The following is a 21,593-nucleotide window of genomic DNA, read 5'->3' on the forward strand; positions in this document are numbered from 1 at the left end:
TTCCTGGTAAGCATATGGAGCTCTAGGTAGCTGGAAGAGACTATTCTCTTGTCAGGATAAAATATATGAGCCAATTCCAGAGTCAAGAAATGCATGATTCACAGTATTGCAAAACAGCTTACAGTATGCACACATACACAGAGATGCTCACAATGTGAATTGAGGTGACAACACAATCTGCTCATGACTCAGGATTTGGTACCATCAATAAATACCCTGTAAATAACATGACACTAAGATCCAAGTTCGTAATAGGTTTACTAGATATAGTTAACACATTTTTCTAAGTAAAAAGAAGAAATCTGTATTTGATATTTTAGCAGGTGAAACATTTAGCAGTCTCCCCACCTCCACTAAGGTGCTGTTAGGGTGCACCACTGAAAAAAACTTACTTTCGAGTAGATATGAATGCACAGAATTGAATTCATTGCCGCACAATCTGAAACTCTGATCAAACCTTATAATGAAATTATTATTGCCTATTAAGCGTTATAAAGGGACGCGGGTGGCGCTGTGGGTTAAACCAGAGCCTAGGGCTTGCCGATCATAAGGTCGGCGGTTTGAATCCCCGCGATGGGGTGAGCTCCCGTTGCTCGGTCCCTGCTCCTGCCAACCTAGCAGTTCAAAAGCACATCAAAGTGCAAGTAGATAAATAGGTACCGCTCCGGTGGGAAGGTATACGGCGTTTCCATGCGCTGCTCTGGTTTGCCAGAAGCGGCTTAGTCATGCTGGCCACATGACCTGGAAGCTGTACACCGGCTCCCTCGGCCAATAAAGCAAGATGAGCGCCGCAACCCCAGAGTCGGTCATGACTGGACCTAATGGTCAGGGGTCCCTATACCTTTACCTATTAAGCGTTATGGATATAGAACACGTGCTTGTGAAAAAGGACATAGCTCAGGAGATCAACTCCTTTAGGGTTCCCCCCAGAAAAGTTGTTGTTGTTGTTATTACAAAGCTTGGGGTGTCCCCCCTGCTAATACATCCGTCTTGTGCATTTGTGGTGCCATTTTGACTACACAAGCGGTGGAACTCAAACCAGAAAATTGGAAAATAGAAGGAATCTTTCTGCAGTTGTCTTCAGATCCAAGTGCAACATTTTAACTCCCCAAAGAGGACAGTCCAATCTCGACACTGTTTTCGCTCTTAAAAACAAGAAACACCAGTGTGCATAGTATGCATCTTAAACACACACACAATGTGCATGGTACAACTTAGCATAATTGTACAGACAATAGTTGGCTGTATAATACAGCACAAATGGATCCAAGACACCCAGATTAAAAGCAGACAGCTGTTTAGTCTTGTTTGCTTACTATAAAAGTATCTTGGGTATCTATTCCTTGTTCCCCAATTAATGTTAAAAATCTATACTTTTATACCAGACATTTCCCTGAGGCTGAATATCTACTACTAAGTCTCATGCCTGAAATATCTAATTTCCAGTGAGTGAAATAAAGTTGCTTACCTTATTATTTTCTCACTATATGAGAGCTGCAAGATTTCATTAAAGCAGTAAGGTGACACCCGAGTGTTTTACCCAAGGCGCAAGAGATGAACCAGATCTAGGCCACGTACTAAAATATTTCTTCATTCTGGGTGCTTATTCCTTTTGCCTATTGCTTCTAATAATTGAAAAACTTCCAATTGACTGTAAAATTTTGGGAGGATCTAGAAGATGATCTGACATTTCACTGAAAAAAGCTATATACAGCAAGTAAACAGTTGCTTACCTTTAACAGTTCCCCTGCCAGAGGGAGATTCTTCAATGAGCTTTTTACTGGGATGTACATCAAGTTTAGGATTTTGGTTGGGTAAGTTATGAACAATGAGTGCCTCAATCTTTCCCCTTAAACTAGAGATGGGGAATCTTCTTCAGCCCTTTGAGGCAACCTTCCAAGGACCACATGCCGTTGGTGTGTCGGCAGAGAGGTAAAGTGGAGAGTGACCTTTGTGCAGTAGGCTTTCTTCCTGCTTGCCTCCAACCCTATCTTTCACCCAGGCATGCAAGAAGCATTATCAGAACTCAAGGATATAATGCAGTTAGGCAAAGTCCTGAGGGTCGGACAGAGGGGCCTGGAGGACTACGTTTTGCTATTGAACCTGGGGTGCCCTATCCCTGCCCTAAACCTTATATTTCAAGTGTACCAGAGAGCAGAACTGAGCTTCCCCTTGCATCTACTTTAAGCTCCTCTGCAATCTGCTATCTTGACAATATCTATTTCTACACAAACCATGATGCAGAAACGACCACCTGCCTATCAGAGCCTTGTCCATCCTGCCTTTTCAAAGCTAGCCAAGAGCGGGGTGACAAAATGGGTCCACAGGTGCGGTAAACCTATCTTTGTGTGACACAGGGTTGCATGCTGCCCTTAAAGAGGAACTAGGTAAAGGCAAAGGGACCCCTGACCATGAGGTCCAGGCGCGGGCGACTCTGGGGTTGCGGCGCTCATCTCGCTTTATTGGCCGAGGGAGCTGGTGTACAGCTTCTGGGTCATGTGGCCAGCATAACTGAGCCACTTCTGGCGAACCAGAGCAGCACGCAAAAACACCGTTTACCTTCCCGCCGGAGCGGTACCTATTTATCTACTTGCACTTTGATGTGCTTTCGAACTGCTAGATTGGCAGGAGCAGGGACCGAGCAACGGGAGCTCACCCCATCACAGGGATTCAAACCGCCGACCTTCTGATCGGCAAGCCCTAGGCTCAGTAGTTTAACCCACAGCGCCACCTGCATCTCTAAGACAGGAATTAGTTCACCCTTAAAAATCCCACACTTGACCCAGCGGAGTGTAATTTGCTGTAATAACTGGACCCAGTCATGAATACCCCTTTCTTGGCAAAGGTGGTGGAGAAGGTGGTTGTGGAGCAACTGAAGATATTCCTGGATGAGGCTGATAATTACAATCTGATGGTTGCCCTGATGGATGACCGTTATCATGTGAGACAAGAGTAGGGCAACCCTGCTACTTCTGTTTAATCTCTCAGCAGTTTTTGATACCATTGACCATAGTATCTTCCTGCACTAGCTCAGTTGGATTGGTATCAAAGGCACCGTATTATAAAGGCTCCATTCTTATCTTCAGGCCCATGTTCAGAAAGGAGAAATGGGTGAGGGCTCATCTGCTGCCTGGGATTTCTTCCAACAGGTTCCACAGGGAACTATTCTTCCAGCAATGCCATTTAACATATATATGAAGCTGTTGGTGGTTGTCTTTAGGAGTTTTGGAGGAAGGTGTCATATATATGATGTCAGAGACATACACATCATAATGACATCAGGATAAAGGAAAAGTTAATCTAGATCTTGTAGGTAGAGGTGACTCAGCAAGGATAAATCTTCTCTGTAATGTCTGTTTTGGCACAGAGACTTTGGTAGGGATCCAAAGACAGATTGACATATATGGAACCCAATGTTAGCAGAGATGGAGTTTCTCCCTGACATCAATGTCAAGTGAATGATCCAAACTCTAAACACTGCCCAATGCTTAATTCAACGTGGAAGAACTCATTGTATGGATTTGTATGCATGAACCTGAATCGAGGCTTCCAATTCTATACAAAAAGAGATCCAATAACGAATTCTAGTAAATGCCAGATATATGACTAATAATGTTCAAGTGCTTATTAGAAATTTGATAGATGTTCAGAAATATGTTGCTGTTGCACAGAAAAACACCCTCCGAATAATGTGCAACTCCAAAATGAAAAATTTGATGCAATTACTAATCAGGAAAAATGATTCTAATAAATCATTCAACGGTACATTTGCTCTTCATCAACTAAACCCATGGTATCTGAAGTTATTTACATTTTTAAAAAGCTCACCTGGCTTTGAAAATGACATTCACATCATTTGCATGTCACCTGACAAAGGCATCGTACCAATTGCTTATTAATTTTGTGAACTTTTAACAGACCCATAATGAACAAAATGAAGAGATGAGTCACTCAATGTCAACAACTAAAAACTTTAAAAAAAACACTGTCAGCTTATAACTCCTGCTTTAAAGCAAGGATTAGTAAATTGTAGCCACTGAGATATTTTTCTACAAGCCAGTTCTCAAAAATTCTCAAAATCCCAGCTTTCCTGAAAAACGAAAAATGTACTGTTCTATCCAACCTTGTTCTTAAATATCAAGAAAGCTTAATGTTGAACTTAATGGAAAAAATTCTAACGTAAGACATTTTGTTCCTGAAGAATCAGGAATAAAAAAGGCATGTTAAAGGAAGCCAAAATCCTCTTCTTTTCAATCCTCAAGTCCATCTCTCCAGATCTGGCAAGGTATGTTTCACACTTCTGAGAGTGACTTGTAAGACAAAAATATTGCAGAGTAAATGTAATGGGTTCACCAGCAAATCATATGCTGTAAAGTTAAGATGCCCTTTATGTGGGTGCAAAGATTCATTCCTGTCTAGTGCGACTTTTAGCTTTTTTCCTAAAGCAGCTATACTCATCTCTGGCATAAAAGTGTGTGGAAGCTGCATTGCATGGTAGTGAACATCTTTTGTACTCTGCTTCTTGCACTATAATGTCCGTTTTTGTATTGTAAGCTGCCTAGAGATTTTCCAAAGATCAGGAGGAATAAAATGTCTAAAACAACACAAGCACACAACTTAACACACATGTATTTAGATGTTAGGATTGAGGTTACACACACACTTTTTGTTACTGCAAGGGAGGGTTCTCTTCACTATTGGTAGAATACTTTGCCTACCTGTCTCCTAATCTGTGTACTCTGAGATCAAGCAGGACCAGAACCTACAACGTGTTAATGTTGTCACGCAAGTAAGCAGCAATTAAATGTAATGAGTCTGTGCTGTGTTGTTTTCACTGTAATGAAACATGGCCCATTAACAAAGTACATGGAATTAAGATATCAAGGTCCAAATTATCAACATATTGTGACCAATATACAGATGATGGCTGAAAATCAGCAGACCAGTCCAAGGTAGACCCTACTGAAATCAATAAGCAACCATCATTGATACATGTGTTTTAAACACGGGTGATGTTATCCTAAAGAACATGAAGTTCAAAGTAATCTGGAATACTGAACTGTTCAGCTGAAGTTAAATGGAAGAAATGTGTAGTGGCATTTATAGTTTGAACATATAGGAAGTTAAGTGTGTATTTGATGCCAGTTTTTTTCTGAAAAAGTCGGACTAATCTTTTCAGCACTGTTTAAAGCATGGTGTTGATGACGTGTCCCCGCAACCATTTCCTTCCATCCCCCTCCCACCCCTTCTTTGTATCTTGAACACAGCCATTGCTAAATTTCTGTATGAGCAAGTTGGCTATTTTGCTTTGAGCCCATGAAGGTTATCTTATGATTAGTGGAAATTTGTTTAGCAGACACAGAAAATGGAAGATGAAACTGCAGCAAAAGCATGGCAAACCTGAAAGGTCAATTAGTGCATAAATCTATTTAAAAAACAGAAAAGATAGAACTTACAAGCTACAATAAAAGTTATGTCTTTAAAGCTGTAGGTTATATAACAGGGTGGGAAATGTTTAATATCGATTTCCATATGTGCTTCAACAAAGCATTTACAATCTTAAATTGGTGAAATATATACACTTTAAGATATGCTACATTTTCCATATCATTTGATTTTCATATTGTATAAATCCAGACAATTATAAAAATCAGATTATTATGCTTTTCCCACCCTGGCAGAGAATAAACATGAATTCAGAAGCACAGTGGAAGTGGAAAACAAAGAAGAAAAGAGAGAAAAGGCAGCAGAGAAAGACAGAAGAGGTGAATACAGAGCTACAGAAGTGTTTATTGAGCATGCTACAGAGGCAAGCAGCGTACACATAAGAAGAAATTAAACAACCATCAAACCTCCCAACTTTGTTAGAAAATTAATTTTTAATTGTGCCGCTTTCAAACTATACTGAAATATTACATTTCTAAAGATGTAAAAACTCAACTAATAGAAAATATACATGACCTTTTTCTACATAGATAACAGAATCTATGACTCTTGGAACTAAGTACATCAATTGCAAAAAGTATTGGTCATTTGAACAGAATCAAGACAACAGTTCGGACTGACAGAGGAACTGCTTTCAAATTAATTAATTTTTCCTGTAGATTCTGAGTCATGTTTATAGTAAAGTCAGATCCATTTCTAGATACAAAATATTTTGAAGAGATTTATTAAAACTGAATATTACAATGCAAGGTAAATTAAGACTAAAGGCACATAAACTTTGGTCCCACCTGGTTGTCAGTTTTGTTTTTGTTTTTGTTTTATAAAGAAAACTGCCACAAAAATTATTAATCTTCCTGCAAAAGTTTGCAATACACTTTCTTCATCCTTGAAATACATGCACCAACTCCTGAACTAGCTAGACCGGTCTGCACATGCTCAGAAATCCACAACCATATTTCAAATTGTAATTACTAACTAAAAATGGCAATATATATTTAAATGCACATAAGTCATGTCAACTTCAAAAAACATCTACAAAAAATATTCAGCCACAAACAAGACATTACTTAGTGCCAACATTTATATGATACGCCCCCAGAGTGTGTGTACAAAAAAGGTTAAGACTTAACAATGCTTTCCCCACAGAGGCTCAAAGCCCGAGGGGTAAAACAAACTAACTAACAAACCCCAAACAAAATAATCATCCTGTCTTTAAAAGAAATTATTTCTCTGCATCTTGTTAACTCTGACTTATGCCTATATCCTTGACCAAACTAAATCTGGAATACACAAGGCCATTTTACTTAATTAAAAAAGAAAGAGACAAGAGAGAAGCACAAGTCAAATGTGCTGCATCTCTCTTAAAGTAACGCAACATATTTCATAAAAAAAAAAAAATTCCAAGCAGGAGAAACAAAGCTTAACCCTTTTTACACACTCCTGCCTAATACACATTTGGCATAATCCTGCAAAAGTTAGGTGCAGCGATGTCCCTCTGAAATCAATGCTTTAAAAATCAATAGATTTCAATGGGATGTAGGCAAACCTAATGTTTACTGGATTGCACCCATTAATTCCCATGTAACAATGTGCCCCAGACAACCAATTTTTTAAACTAGTAAATGCAATTCTAGCAACTCTAGGTTTTCCTTTTTTAAGGCACGTATGTTAACTAAGTTGAAAAACTATGGGATTTCCTCAGAATCCCTTTTTAAACAAAATCCTTTCATAAACATATGCAAAACCAGCAGATAATACCACTGCTTCTTCCTTGTAAATCCTTTTTTGTTTTCATTTATACATAAACAATCAAGGAATGGTAACAGCATGAAAAACAGATGTCCATCTCTGGTCCCCGCTTTCCCGAACAGTCATAGATGACAACACTAAACAACGTGATACAACCTTATTATTTTGATCTCGCACTTCAAATGGTTGATTTGGAAAAAGAAACTCTCAGATGATGATTTTCTCCAAGATTGTAATTATGCAGATCAATCAAAGCCTGGATAGCTTCTTCTACTGTTGACATCTGAAGAAGAGCCATCTTGTGATCTCTTCTGGAACAAAGCAATAAAATTAGATACCAAAACAGCACTAGAAAATTGTAACATAAACCTTGTTCTTACCAAAGGCAGCTGTTCTCTCGTTTTAAATGAAGTTTCAAAGAAAACATGCTTACTGAAAAAATTTAAATGCTTTCACAGTTCCCCCAGTATTAGCAAACAGCATGCGTAGGTCATCTTCGGATACTGATGGTCTAAACAAAAAGGGGGACAAAGGGGAGAAGAGAGAGACGATTAGAAGCTAACGTTTGGATCTTGTATGAATCTTTCAGCCGTGTTCCCCACACTTACGGGATATTGGATAAATGAAGAGTTGCAGATGGAGGGAAAATATTCTGAAAGTTTTTTGACCCAGGCTTCTTGAAGCGATGAAGAGGTGAATTGCCAAAGTCTTTAGTCAGTCCTTGGTCATCAAGCCCTTCTCGAGGTAGCTGAACTGTCTGGTGTTTGGAAAGAGTCACGCGAATAATCTTTCCATACATTTTCTGTCCGTTCAGATGGCTCATGGCTGGAAAACAAAACCAATTATTCATTTCAGTGTTTCTTCTATTGAATTTAGTAGTGTAATTTCTAATCTGTTCAGTGTTTGGGGTGGAGCATTTGATGGCAATTTTCTTTCGATAAATTGACAAATTTAGCTATTATTGCTATCTGGAAATCTTTCAGTCTAAATTTTACTGACAGCTAATCTAAAAGCTGTGCTCATATTGCAAATGTGCCCAGCAAAGCAATAAACAAATTACTTTTTCATACGTTGCCAGGCTCTAGTAAGTCATTATTATGGACACTGAATTAATACAAATTATGATTTCAATAGGGCTTTATTTTCTTCAGACATATGTTAAGTTTATGGGCAAGGATCCAAAAGGCCATACACATTGAGCTCCACATGCACCAGGTTTTTCAAGACCCTCACACCCCCCTTCCCAAAAGCTATGCCTTAAGATGCAGTTATATTTGATGTGACTAGGGATATATATATAAGGAAGGGAGAAAGCTTCAACTTTCCACCTGTGCAAGCAAGGAAGCATTTTATGTGTACACAGGGCTCTTTGGATCCCAACCGTGGTATTCACAAAAGGAGCTCGTGTTAATAACAAGGAACTCTCTGGCCTAGCAAGTCACTCAAAAGCAAGGGGAACTTCAGGTTCAGATTTCCAAAGCAGTGTAAGAAGTTGTGATCTGAGGAAAAAAACATTCTTCCTACACAATCTCAGATTTTAGAAAGACTAGAAGCAAACGCTGAAATTTAAACATGACTTGAAGGACACCGAAAACTAACATTTAAGTGGCAAATAAAAGAGAGGAAAAACCCACTAATCTCACCGAGCTGTGATTGGTTTCCATCAGCCATCTGTATAAGAGCACTGTCTTTCTTATTGTATAAAATCTTCACACGCTGCACATCCCCATAAACACCTTTTTAGAATCAGAGAAGTAAATCCAAAAGAAACAACGTTTTTAAGGATAGCTGAATAGCACATTTTGACATATCAATGAAACATTCGGAACATGTCTCTCACTTCTCCCAACATTCACACAAATGAATAAAGAAGAACAAGATTTTGAATAGGTGAATTTTGAAAAAGAAGACATTTTTTGATAAACCCTCAAAGCTATGTGAATGATATTAAATTAAAGATCATGCAAAATAAAAAAGCATGCATTAAAAGAAAAATTTGCATCTATGGAGAGCTTTAAAAAACAGCAAAAGAAAAATAGCAAAAGATTTACTATTCAACTTTAAAGCCAAAGTGCTAGCTACAAATAAGAATTAAGGTGAAACAAATAATTAAATCAATAATAAAAGTATAGTGCTAACGATAACATACCGAAGAGGGTAAACAGACTTTGGGGCGTAACCATCTTTAGAAGGAGAGAAGAGCAAGCAGCATAAGACAAGAAGAGAGAAGAGTCGAGGAAGAGCGGAGATGAACAGATCATCCATAACGAAGGGTGGTTCCCGCAGAATGGTGAGGTGGTCATGGATCATGGTTCAAGGCGGTTAATTGGGGCAAGTTGGTCCGAGGAACATTTTGTTCAAGCACAGAAGCATGAACATAGGGGAATGGAGACAGGGGGTGTAGACAAGGTAGGCAGAGGAGAAGACAGGGAAGGGCGTGGGAATTTGGGAAGAGACAGGGAAAGGGTAGGTGAGAACAAAGGGAGAAGGATGAAATGGGGAAGGGAAACAGCAATGCAGAAGAAAAATAAGGAAGTGGGGAACAAAAAAAAATAAAATATAGGTCAGTACATAGGAAATGCAGGAATTTGGTCAGAAAATGGTTGGTTTATGTATTGTACAAGAAAACTGAGTAAAATGTAGTCACCCAAGACAAAATATGGGTAAAGTACATCCATATCAAACAGTAAATTACATCTCATCTGAATGTGAAAAGAAAAGAAAAATCCATGCAATGGAAACTTAAAACAAAAACAAGCCCAACTCTAAACTTTAACTGCATAAGCATGGCTGGTTATGAAATGCAGGCAGGAGTTTTTCAAAATGGCACTCTGATCCAAGCATTTTAATGTGCAAGAGTGTAAATGACAAAAATGAGAAAAGCATAATGGCTCATATTTAAAAAGAGGCCAATAAAAAAATGAAACACATATTCAAAGGAGACAAATGGATACAAACTATCCCACATTTCATACCAGCTTTCACAGCAAGTCAAAGTAAAGGTACAAGATGATAAAATGCAAAACTAAAGAAAACCTCTTCGATTTCAGAGTTAAAGAAGTATTGAAGTAAAGTGTTGTTGTTTTTAGGAGAAAAGATGAATAAAAACTGTGAAGGAAAGATAAAATTACTAAGAGAGATTGAAGAGTGCTGCAGCAAGATCTTTGGGAGAACCTTCAAAGAAAAATGTGTTAGAGCTGTTCACAAATTAATACTACAAAAATGCAATGACATGTAAGCATGAAATGAACAAGCAAATAATTAGCTCAGGCAAAACAGAACAGCAGTTTTCTTAAGAACCAATTTACAAAATGGAGCACATAGGTACTTGGAAAAATAAACTAAAAGGCATCCAGAACATGCAATATTTACCATATTTTTCTTAGGAAAAATAGGTAGCCGAATAGCAAAGGGTATTTTAAAAGATGCTGGCTACCTAGGAAAACAGAAGTATTTAACTATAACAGAAACAATTTATTGGAATCTAGTTGTAAAACAACCTTGGGTAGCACTGGGGGGGGGGGGGGGAGCCACGAATCTTAATAAATAAATAAAAATTGAAGCAAGCTCAAGATAAAGAAGCACTTAAGCAGTTTACAAAATGAAGCATGGTAAAGAAAAAAAAAAGAAGGGTGAACAAGTAGGTTCACTAACCTCTTCATTTAAATTGCTAACTAGGAGGACTGTGTTGCCACCAGCTGAAACTCCAGGCATACCCACACGGCCGGCAGCTGCTGCGGCGGCGGCAGCAGCAGCATTTGGAATCCCCAATGGACTCAGCGCTCCTGGAACAGCTGCAACAGGAAGCCCTAATTTTAAAATAAAGCATATTTTACGAAACACACACAAGTCGATCCAATATAATCTAATTTAGAAGTGTTGTGTTGGTTTTGCGCCTTTGTCCAGATCCATCCATTTGTAGGTTGACCTATGTGGAATTCCGCTTCTTTATGACAAACCAATGTTCCAAAGAATCCTGAGAGCGAAAACCTCGTTACTAGTTCACTAGCACGCGGCACAGAACCTTGCATTTCCTCCCTATCAGTCCTTAGCTTCCCATTTCAGTTAACACAAACACTATGCTGTACAAAATAGCTCACTGAAGGTGTTTGTGCTTAATTTGCCCATCAGAAATCTATGGCAGCTTCAATGGCACATGAAAACAAGTCACACTAAACAAATGGGTCAAGCACTTTCGAGTTCAGCTACTCAATAAGGCGTGCCTCCAACATGTCTTTAACTATAAGAAAACAAAGACAAGAGAAATACATCTGACCTGCTCCTTTGATATTTTGCAAATATCTACAGATAGTGAGGGAGGCTTATAGCCAAAATCAATCAAATAATAGTAATAATAATAAATTTATTATTGATATCCTGCGCACCCGGCTGGGTTTCCCCAGCCACTCTGGACAGCTTCCAGCGCATAGAAAAACAAAATAAAACATCAAACATTAAAAACTACCCAATATAGGGCTGCCTTCAGCAAATGTCTTCTAAAAGCTGTGTGGTTCTTTATCTCCTTGACTTCTGATGGGTCTAAATCTTGAGTCTAAATCCTGTGAGGAACATCATTCCTCCTACCACTGAAATCATCACAACTTCTTGCAACGATATACAGTTAGAGAAAAGGCCCAGAGCCACAAAGCACCAAATCTCAAGTCTAGACAGTCACTCCTCTTAACACAGAAACCACAACTTCTTAAATCAAATGCTTTCTAAAAGAAAATGCTGTAGATAGGAGCAACAAGTAACACCTTGGCACACCTTTCCCAGAATCCTTTATTCACAAGCTACCTGTGCTGGATGTAGAAGTCATGTGTACCTAAGGTCTTATAAGAGCTGGTTGTTCAATACAGTCTAAATATTATTCAATGCTGCAGAGATTAATTGAAAAATGTGCATGTACTATCAGCTGAACCCTTTGGAGATTAATGGGAGAACACCCTGTAGCAGCGCTGTAGCTGCTAAAGAGCTACTAGGTGCACAATGCCACCTGCAGCACTCAACTCACCTAAGGATGTTTTAAAAATTAACAAAACAAGCTTTTTACCAAAAAAACAAAACAAAACCTGGAACATTAAAGCTTCCATATAAAGAATGTGTGCTTGTTCTGAGAACAGACCATTTCTAGTTTAAAAAACCCCAGTTACAGCTGTTGTCATTCCTCTGCTCCATCAACTCACAAGAAAGCGGAAGTACAGTCAACTTCACCCAATGACTCACCCAGCTCTCCCTTACCAAGAGCTCTCCTGGCTCAAGGTGTAGTTTGGAAGAATATTACCACCTTCATTGTGGCTGGGTGATCCTGGAAGCTAATGTGACTTGTGAGGATGTTTAAAGGGGGTAATTTAAAGGGTGGTGCTTTTTTTGGAAGACTGCTTTAAATTACTCCTAATCTTCCTCTTTAAGCACTCTGCCAATCTGTAGTGAGTGAATACAAAGCATTTTTCCCAAAAAAACTCACTCAAAGGTGATAATGATCTCAGCCTTTAGCACTATTACCCTTTTCATTTTAAAGTCGTTTTTTTAAAAAAAATTCCTTTTCAGCCGCTACGATTGTATGAAAGGGTGCTAAAAAAAGTCTATGGTTTTATTGCAAATTACCCTCTAAAAGTTACTCTTTTTCAACTCTCTGCCATACTCCTAATTTTATTGATTAAAATGGTTGTGTTTTTCCTCCTACTAAAGGCCAGAGAAGAGCAAACACATGCAAACATTACACAAGATATGGGCACAGCCCCCACTCCTTTTACACATACTATTTCCGTAAGGAACTATATGTAGGCAAAAGCTTCTGAACCACATTTCTCGCGTTATGAATTCATTTTTAAAAATTCAAACATAAAAACTTAAGAAGAACCCTACTGCTCCCAGTGGCCAACTATGGCCAACTAGAACCTTATATGAAGTTCACAAGCAGAATGGAAGTGCAACAACACACTGTCTACTGGTGTTCCTAACAACTGATATTCAGAGGCATGCTACCTCCACATCATCAGAGGAAGCACACACATTTTGCAACTACTATCATGACAGCATCTCTCCAGCCAACACTTTCCTTTTCTCACAAGCACCAGGTTACGGCTTCCCTTTCCCCCCATGCATCTGATGAAATATGATCCAGCTGTATCAAAGCTTTATGTTAGGAAGCAATTTATTTATTTTTTGAAAATTGTGCTGCTCTGGTTTGCTGATAAAGTTGTTGTTTTTGTGGATGCTGTTGTTGTTTTATGTATTGATTTGCTACATGCTGATATCCATTGTTTTTAACCATGTTGAATAAATTTACTAAAGCCAATTCAACACTAATTCTTTCTTACATCTAGGTATTACTTGTAGCATAAGGACTCACAGAGAAAACTGACAGCGATTGGCTTATTCACAGAAAATACAGGAGTGAATTCTGGTGAAAGTATCCAAATGCAGACAGAAATGACTCAAATGCATCTTCAGTTTTAAATTTGCGAACTTTTAATTCCCAACCCATCCCCTGGGTTAAATTAAGTCACCACCATCATGTTATTGCTCTTAAGATACAAAAATAGACATAGTGAACTTCTGGCATTTCTCCTCATCCAATTTTCTTTAATAGAGTACAAATTTTATATCATCAATAGAAATCAAGCACTTCTAATAGATTGAAAGTGAGTTTTTCTATTTGTAAATTGGCCATCCTTTTTAATGAGCAGTTATCCTTTTGTAGAAGAAAAAATTGTATGAGGAAACACATCATATGTATACATCTGAGCCAATGATATCCATTAAACTTTAACCTTTTAATCCTGGACACTCAGAAAGACCCAGAAATAGGACCAGATTGTATATACCTCAGAGGCATTAAAGAATGAAAGTTAAGAGGAAGTATGAATAGCACTGCACTAGTTCTGAATATTATGTTACATCAGGAGATAGCAGACATGGACAGCAGAGTCCCAAAGTTGTTGGGGGTTTTTTAAACTGAGGGATTGTATCTAAACTTCACACGGTCAGGAAAATCACTAGCTCATGTGCACCTAGGTATTTCTCAAGAGAACATTCTTGCTTCTATATTTAATGGGGCCTGGCTGATAAATAAAATAAATAGAATCAAATTGCATGCATAATCACCTATAGCCATACTCACAGTTCAGTGCATTTCGCCTTGAAGCAATATTCATCAGCACAAAGCAAAAAGTAAATTTAATTGTCTTTCGACAATACAACGTGTTGCCCCAATGAAGGGAAAGAGTAATATGATTTCAGCAACAAGGTTGCCCCCACCCCACTGCTTACACCACAGAGAGGTAAGCAAAAGGAAAATGAGAAATAATTCTCAACTCTGCAGCAAGAACATATATAAAGAAGTAAACATAAGAATTACATTTTCAAACCTATTAAAAATGCCTTGATATGCCACTGAGCTTCACTGTAATACATATATAGAGACTGTAAACCTGGCAGTAGATGACATGAGAGTGGCTATAACTTAACGGTAGAGCAAATGCTATACAGAGGTGGTTTAAAGTCATGTCTGAAGCAGTAAGGTTTCATCAGTCCTGTGATGGGAAGACCACATTGCTTCAGTTTCCATAAAAGAGGAACCGTAGCGATATAGGAGTTAATGCATCTGAGATTGAGGAAAAGCCAGGTGCTCTTGCTCTCAACTATGTGGGGCCAAGCAATCCCCATCCAATAATAGTAGAAAAGGCCTTACATGAAATAGCACATGTATTAAGATTCATTTTATAGGTTCTGGGGGGTACCCAATGAATATAAAACATATGTAGTAAAGAAATGGAATAAAAGAAGCTGAAATAATGGGCAGCCCTGTTAGCTTCAGTAGCAGGTATTCAAGTTAAAAGACTGGGAGGGATACAGGTTAAAAAGGAGTGAGGAATCAGCTAATGTGAACAGAATTTGTTGAAAGGGAAGAAAAGTTTATTGAAAGTAATAATCAACAGACATATTCTTCCGAGCTCAGGGTCTACTTTATTCAGGATTCTCATTAATGATTGCATGGATAAGAAGTTAATACAATCTGCAGATACTATCTTAGAAGACATTGTAAATAATGAGAATGGAGAGAGAAAGAAACAAAATCATACCTAGAAGAGAGGTCTCCTTGGCAAAGGCAGCAGCAATAGCAGGATCCAAAGCTGGTTGGCCATCACCAGAGGGAAGGTCAGGGCGAGTATAATCCCTACTTTTATCGTTATTATACTTTACATTCAAGTTGACCAATTTGGAAAAATCAATCCGTAAGGTACAACAGGCATTATAAATATTCTGACCATCTAACGCCTAGAAAAATAGGAAAATATTAATGAAGATCACATGACCGATGTTACAGCTGAGGTTTAAGCATATATACCCATACATCCACGGAAATTAATCTAAAAATGTTTAATATGCATCACCGCATATATGGAACTGGATACTATCAAATATTATATTCAATAGTAGTTGGACATTATTAGCTAGATAATGCTGATATAGTTGGTTTAACTTTGTATTATTTTTTATTTTACAAAAAGCGGGGATGTAAGGTAAAAGAGAGCCAGGAAATTACAGACTGGTTAGCCTAGCTATTCTCGAAATTTTACTAAAACCATTGGAACCAGAATTATTGTATTTTTCTGTGTATAAGACAACGGTTTTTGCTAAAAAATAATTAGTAAAAAATTGGGGGGTGTCTTATACATGGATGGCAAATGCACAGGGACTGAGGTGGCCAGGGCTCAGGTTCAGCCTCTGGCATGGGCAGCCTGGGCTTAGGTTTGGGTTCTGATGCGGGCGGTTTGGACTTGGGTTCTGGCAAGGGTGGCCTGGGTTTGGGTTTGGCTGTGGGCAGCCTGGGCACAGGGCTTGGGATCTGGCTCAGGCAGCCTGGGCTTGGGTTCAGGATCTGGCACAGGCAGTCTAGGCCTGGGTTCTGGCCTGGGTGTCCCGGGCTTGGGTTTGGGCAGCCTGGGCTTGGGCTTGGGCTCTGATGTGCATGGCCCAGGCTCAGGTTTGGGCTCACAGCGGCCAGCCTGATGCCTATGGAAAACATGTAAGCAGGCCCCGAGCACACTCTCCCCTCCTGCAGTTTCCAGCAACTGGTGTCAGTTACGAAGTTCAAAACAGGTACCGTATTTTTCGCTCTATAACACGCACCCGACCATAACATGCACGTAGTTTTTAGAGGAGGAAAATCCGTAGGCATGCCACCCGCAGGCATTCCCTCCATAACACGCACAGACATTTCCCCTTACTTTTTAGGAGGAAAAAAGTGAGTGTTATGGTGCAAAAAATACGGTATTTCCTTCCTCGAATCTAAACTTCAGTGATCATACTTTCCACTGAAACAGAGGTGAACATAGCTACTACAGATACCCCATTTCATTTCATCTGAGGGAAGGAATAGGTCTATCAGTGCAAGCCTTCCAGGTGAGTGAAACACCCAATGGCACAGCTGGATGACAGTAGTTTTAAGGGCAGAAACTGATCATCTTTCCATATCCAACTTCTGCAAGGCTTCAATATAATGTATATTATAAGTATGAAAAAACATGCCCCCAAAATAAGCTCGAACAGATACCATACAGGCACAAAAGCATAAAATATATGTTATGTTGTCATGTTCCCTATTAAATTGTAAAAATAAATATAGAAGTTCCTTTCCAACCTCAAAAATGAGGAAACAAGAAAAACTTGAGCTCACAAGTGACTCTAAATGAGCATCCATAAAAGCATCTCACAGCATGCATGCACATAATTAGCATCTCTTAGATGATGCAAACATTTGCCATCTGTTTTGAGACCTCAAGGAAACCAATCCAACCTATGGAACACAAGCTCTGACACTATGAATAGATGTGGTGATAACGCTTTTCCCTGTCTCACACCTCTTCTCAAATTTCTCTCTCATCTCTCTCCCGTCTTCAACAGTATCTTATCACCACCTCAGTCAAGAAACACCAAGCAATGTCAAAGTATATGGACAGCAGGTGTACTAAAAACATGAAATGGCACTGTCCTCCAGGCACATTGAAACCGAGAACAGAGTGACTGGATCGAGGAATGAGTATATCTGAAAACAAACTAACACACAACAATGTTGCAACACTTGTCAGTTTGACAATATTCCTGTGAAGAGAACTAATCAAGGCCTTTCTTTCAGAATTAATTGGCAATAAGCTGTGCTGCAACATATAGCTGATTAATCAAACTGATCACTTAAAAACTTTTTGATTAAGGAAGAGTTTCCAATTAATTGAGCAGATTAAAAGTAGGAGTAAACTAACACATGTTTCTGTTAAATCCAGATTTTAATGTATTGCTGATTATTTTTGATGGACACATCTGATCTTATATGTATATACAAATTACTTGCGCACTTGATCTTAAAAGCCAACGTTTATCCACCATGATGGTATGCATACAAGAGCTTATTTATAACTCGGTGTGTTTTGCAAAGGCAGAAATTTTAAGGCAATGGCAACTTCAGATGCTTCAGCTACAATAACAACAGTCTGATAGGGAAATAACCCAACGTGAGCCAATGTGAAATAAAGAGAATCATTTTATGCCAGAATTCACTTTTTCAACCTGAATAGCAAGTCTGAACATCATAGGCACTTCATAGCCAACAGTGATGTTGACAAGGCTATTTTCATCAGACTCCTTAGGAAATGCTACTTCATCTAGGTGCTTGATTTTCTTAAATTGCTCTTTAAACTTCCTTATTGAGCCTTCAATTTCTTTGAAGGCCACATTCTGATTCCCTATAAAGAGCACTATCTGCAAAGTAATTTTACCATTAACCTTTATGGTAAAAAACTGAAAATTTCATTTAGCTTCTCTTCTGCAATAGTAGGTTTTTAAACTGACCCTTCAGAATGCTGGATATTTTATCACCCAAAGGCACATCATGAACCGCTTTAAAAAGCATCTTAACAATATATTTAGATGTCTAAGGTCTGTAATCCTATACATATTTTCTTGGGAGCAAATCCAATAGAATTCAGTGGGACTTGCTTTAGAATAGACACACAAATGATTGCATTGTAAATTATCTCTTCACATTTCTGCTTCATAGCTTTACTTATCAATTCAACGAATGTTTAGATTGTTTAATGTTTATAAATGCTGACTAAGACTAGAAAGCAGGCTGTAGGATCTCCACCCTAATTTAGATTATTTTCTAAATGTAGCACATAAACAAAATTCAGGTGCTCAACCTAAATCAATGTACCAACTCCAGGCAGTTAAGCATTAGGTAGAAATATTAGATAGGAAGTTCCCTGCCACAGCATTTTCTTAAAAAGGACCTCTGTCAATACTTTCCATTAGTTTATTTCTCAAAGCCTTAAGAAAACAGTTAAGAGAAACTTAGTAATTTGAAAAGCATAACATATTCATTTTGGTCCCAGGTTATTTTTGGGTGAAACAGTGAAGATACTATTGATTTAGGAACAGAATGTTTACTCACAGGCAGTAAGATCCTGATGTTCATTTATAATCTCAAAAGTTACTTATTTTGTCCACACAAATACATTTTTGACAAAACAAGTGCTGCCAGCTATACGTAACCCTATACTTATTAATAAAGGCTAAACAGAATTAAATATACTTACTAGCTTTGCTTGTTGGGCATTTACTGGATCACCATACTGTAACAGTGCTTGAAATTGATTATTTTTTGTGAATGTAATTATTTTCAAAACTGCACCAAATTTAGAGAATATCTGTGAAAAACAATCAAAAGTACACAGGTACTCAACTTTACAAGTCACAAAACAAAACACACCCACACAAACCACTAAGATGTTACATCATGTATCTGGTTAGTTTCAGAGGGGCAGCTGCAATGGTCTGTTGCAGCAAAGAATCTTGGGGCACATTTAAAAAATGAATATTTTTGGACTAGAGGATACTTCATCAGATGCAGGAAGCATTATGCTCACTTGGCAGGTGTATACACACATGAATTTAGAGCAGGGTAAGATTTATTTATTTATTTATTTTCCTGCTGAGGGTTGCATTCCCTTGGGTAATTAGTTAGGTACATTTACTCATTCATTCAATTTGTGATAAATGAATGAAACAATCTAGGCATCATACACTTTTATTCTCTTTTTTGGGTGGGTAATGTTAGAACCACAATAACCTTAAGCAACAGCCAGCGTAAAGACCCAGATACAAAACTTGAAGAATAAAATACAGCACTGGGATGACACAGCTTGAAGTTGATATCATGGGAGGCAAGCAAACCAGTCAAACCAACCCTTCATTCTTGTTAACTTTGCCGGTGCCACCAAGCGAATTGTACATTAAAGCTTTTAATGCAGTAGTTTCAGAACTGGGGTTTATTTGTTTGTTGGCATTTTACTTCCATCTAGCCACAGCATTCCCAATCCCTCCACCTGTACCTATGTGTATACACCTGCCAAAAGAATGACATATCCAAGTATAGCAACAAAAATAAACACTGCCAGGAGAGACATGAAGAGCTCATGTCAGAGCTCTTCAATGGGCAGTCAGCCAGCACCCAAAAGTCCTATTTTTTCCCACTGTGCTCATTCTAGCAAATAGGTGAATGTCAGGCATTTACAAGTGGAGCTGAACTGAATTTTCACCTTCAAACATTTTTGAGGTCTCCCATTTTCCACTTACAAAAAAAGTTTAACAGGACTTCTCTCTCCTTTATGACATAATACCAACCAATCAGGGATCACAGAATGAACACATTCTATTTGTAGCCTGCTCTTACATGATGCTCCAACTTGTTTCCCACCTAAGGAACTGATCAGGTCCACCCCTGCCTAACTAGTAGTAAAGCTTCAGGATCAAGTACCAGACTGAGCCCTTCGTGCAGTTACCATGATAAATGTCAAAGACATTTGGCCCATTGTTTTCTGGCCACATGAAGATGTCACAAGGCCAGTCTGCAGCCCTGATTCAGCTCTAATTGCACCAGAAGGCACATGTAGGTACACAATTCACTAAGAGCAGTCAATTGTCAACATACAATATCTGCACTCACGAAATACACCCAACCCAACACATTGTATTTTGCAATGCTGTTCTGTAGCAGTTTCATTGCAACGGTGTGGCAAATTCAGGAAGACTCAGGAATATGAAACTCATGAAAATGTGTATTTCTGAAAACATTAATGAATCTTGGACCATACGGTTCTGCTGAATTCTTACAAAAAGTTTATACTCCCTTCCACATCTGGGGGGCAAAACAAACATTCTACATAGATCCTGAAAGTGTATTTCCTGGCCAGTTTCTGTGGGTTGAATTCTGCAGAAGCCCCTCTTTCAAATATGCTACAGAAGGTTGGAAGAATTCCCCAGAGCAGGTTTGGGGGGAAATGGAGGGACACAGAAGGAGGAGAGGGAAGGTAAGTTCCATTACACAAACTGAAGTTGTTTTCTTTACTCAATGACCATGTTTACTGACACATTTGCTTTGTTCTCTGCTCAAAAAATCCCCGTAAAAAGAAAGACTTACTTGGTGGAGAACATCAAGAGTTACAGGATAATACATGTTATCAATAATTATTCTAAGGACAGGACTCTGAGCTGGCGTTACTGCACTCTCGCTAACTGTGGTTCCACTTATGGGAGTATTTGTTGTCTGTACTGCAGTCACTGCTTGTAGAACAGCTTGAGCTCGCTACAATAAAAGAGAAGGGAAAGCATTCAAAATGAGAATATGTGAATTAGATTTAAAGATTAGTATATTCCGTAGTTGCTTCAATGTACCTTTTAAAAAAGTCAATGACAGAATGGAATTTCTAAAAATATTTTAGCTTTTATTTTTGCTCTCCATATGACAGTATGAATACTTTCATGCACAACATCTTGACACTCTTTATCTACATTAAACTGGATGTTGATAGTGTATCAGAGTGTAATAACTTAGACTAAATTTGTTAATGCATAGCAGATGTATATTTTTCTGAAATGAAATCAAGATGGAAGAGGAGAAATATGTGCTATTGCAGGACTTACCTATCACTTCTAAGCATCAGAAACAACAGTACTCTCATCAGCTGAAGAGAAGCCAGAGATGGAATAGGTATTTCAACAACAAAATACTGTACATTTTGTTGAAATAAGGTGCAGCAGTTGGCCACAAGCAAGCTCTAGAAGATTGGGGTATATTCTAGATGCACAGGAATGTAAGCTTAGCCATTTTTTTAACTTTCTTTTTCCATTGATGGGCCCGAGACCCATTATTCCCCACCTTTCCTCTTCAGTCCAACCAGTTCCAAAGATTGGAAGGAAACCTTCAGCAAAGAAAGTACTACTGCTTGCTGTTGAACAGGAAGAAGTAAATAAGAAGACTGCCTGAGAACATAAGAGTGCAAAGGAATCCAAGCTTCTGTATTCTGAATAATCTATTTTCTCACAGGAGAACACTT

General features: G+C 38.5%; 1 protein-coding gene across 7 annotated transcripts in view; it reads right to left on the minus strand.

The window, feature by feature from the left end:
- Nucleotides 1-5,860: 5,860 nt before the first annotated feature.
- PTBP2 (polypyrimidine tract binding protein 2) overlaps nucleotides 5,861-21,593 on the minus strand; it is a 55,417-nt gene continuing 39,684 nt past the window's right edge. For 2 of the 7 annotated variants that reach the window (XM_083511152.1, XM_083511156.1), the window contains 9 exons: nucleotides 20,678-20,842; nucleotides 18,795-18,905; nucleotides 15,282-15,477; nucleotides 10,849-11,003; nucleotides 9,344-9,377; nucleotides 8,838-8,930; nucleotides 7,803-8,019; nucleotides 7,628-7,705; nucleotides 5,861-7,502 (listed from right to left, as the gene is read on the minus strand). In XM_083511152.1, coding sequence (XP_083367278.1) covers nucleotides 7,373-7,502; nucleotides 7,628-7,705; nucleotides 7,803-8,019; nucleotides 8,838-8,930; nucleotides 9,344-9,377; nucleotides 10,849-11,003; nucleotides 15,282-15,477; nucleotides 18,795-18,905; nucleotides 20,678-20,842 — 1,179 coding nt within the window. In that variant the 3' untranslated portion in view covers nucleotides 5,861-7,372. Of the gene's footprint in view, nucleotides 7,506-7,627; nucleotides 7,706-7,802; nucleotides 8,020-8,837; nucleotides 8,931-9,343; nucleotides 9,378-10,848; nucleotides 11,004-15,281; nucleotides 15,478-18,794; nucleotides 18,906-20,677; nucleotides 20,843-21,593 lie in introns of all 7 variants that reach the window. The other 5 variants (XM_083511154.1, XM_083511157.1, XM_083511151.1 and 2 more) reach the window with 3 other exon arrangements.

This window comes from Podarcis liolepis, assembly GCF_965112155.1.
Source record: "Podarcis liolepis genome assembly, chromosome: 6".
Lineage (NCBI taxonomy): Eukaryota > Metazoa > Chordata > Lepidosauria > Squamata > Lacertidae > Podarcis > Podarcis liolepis.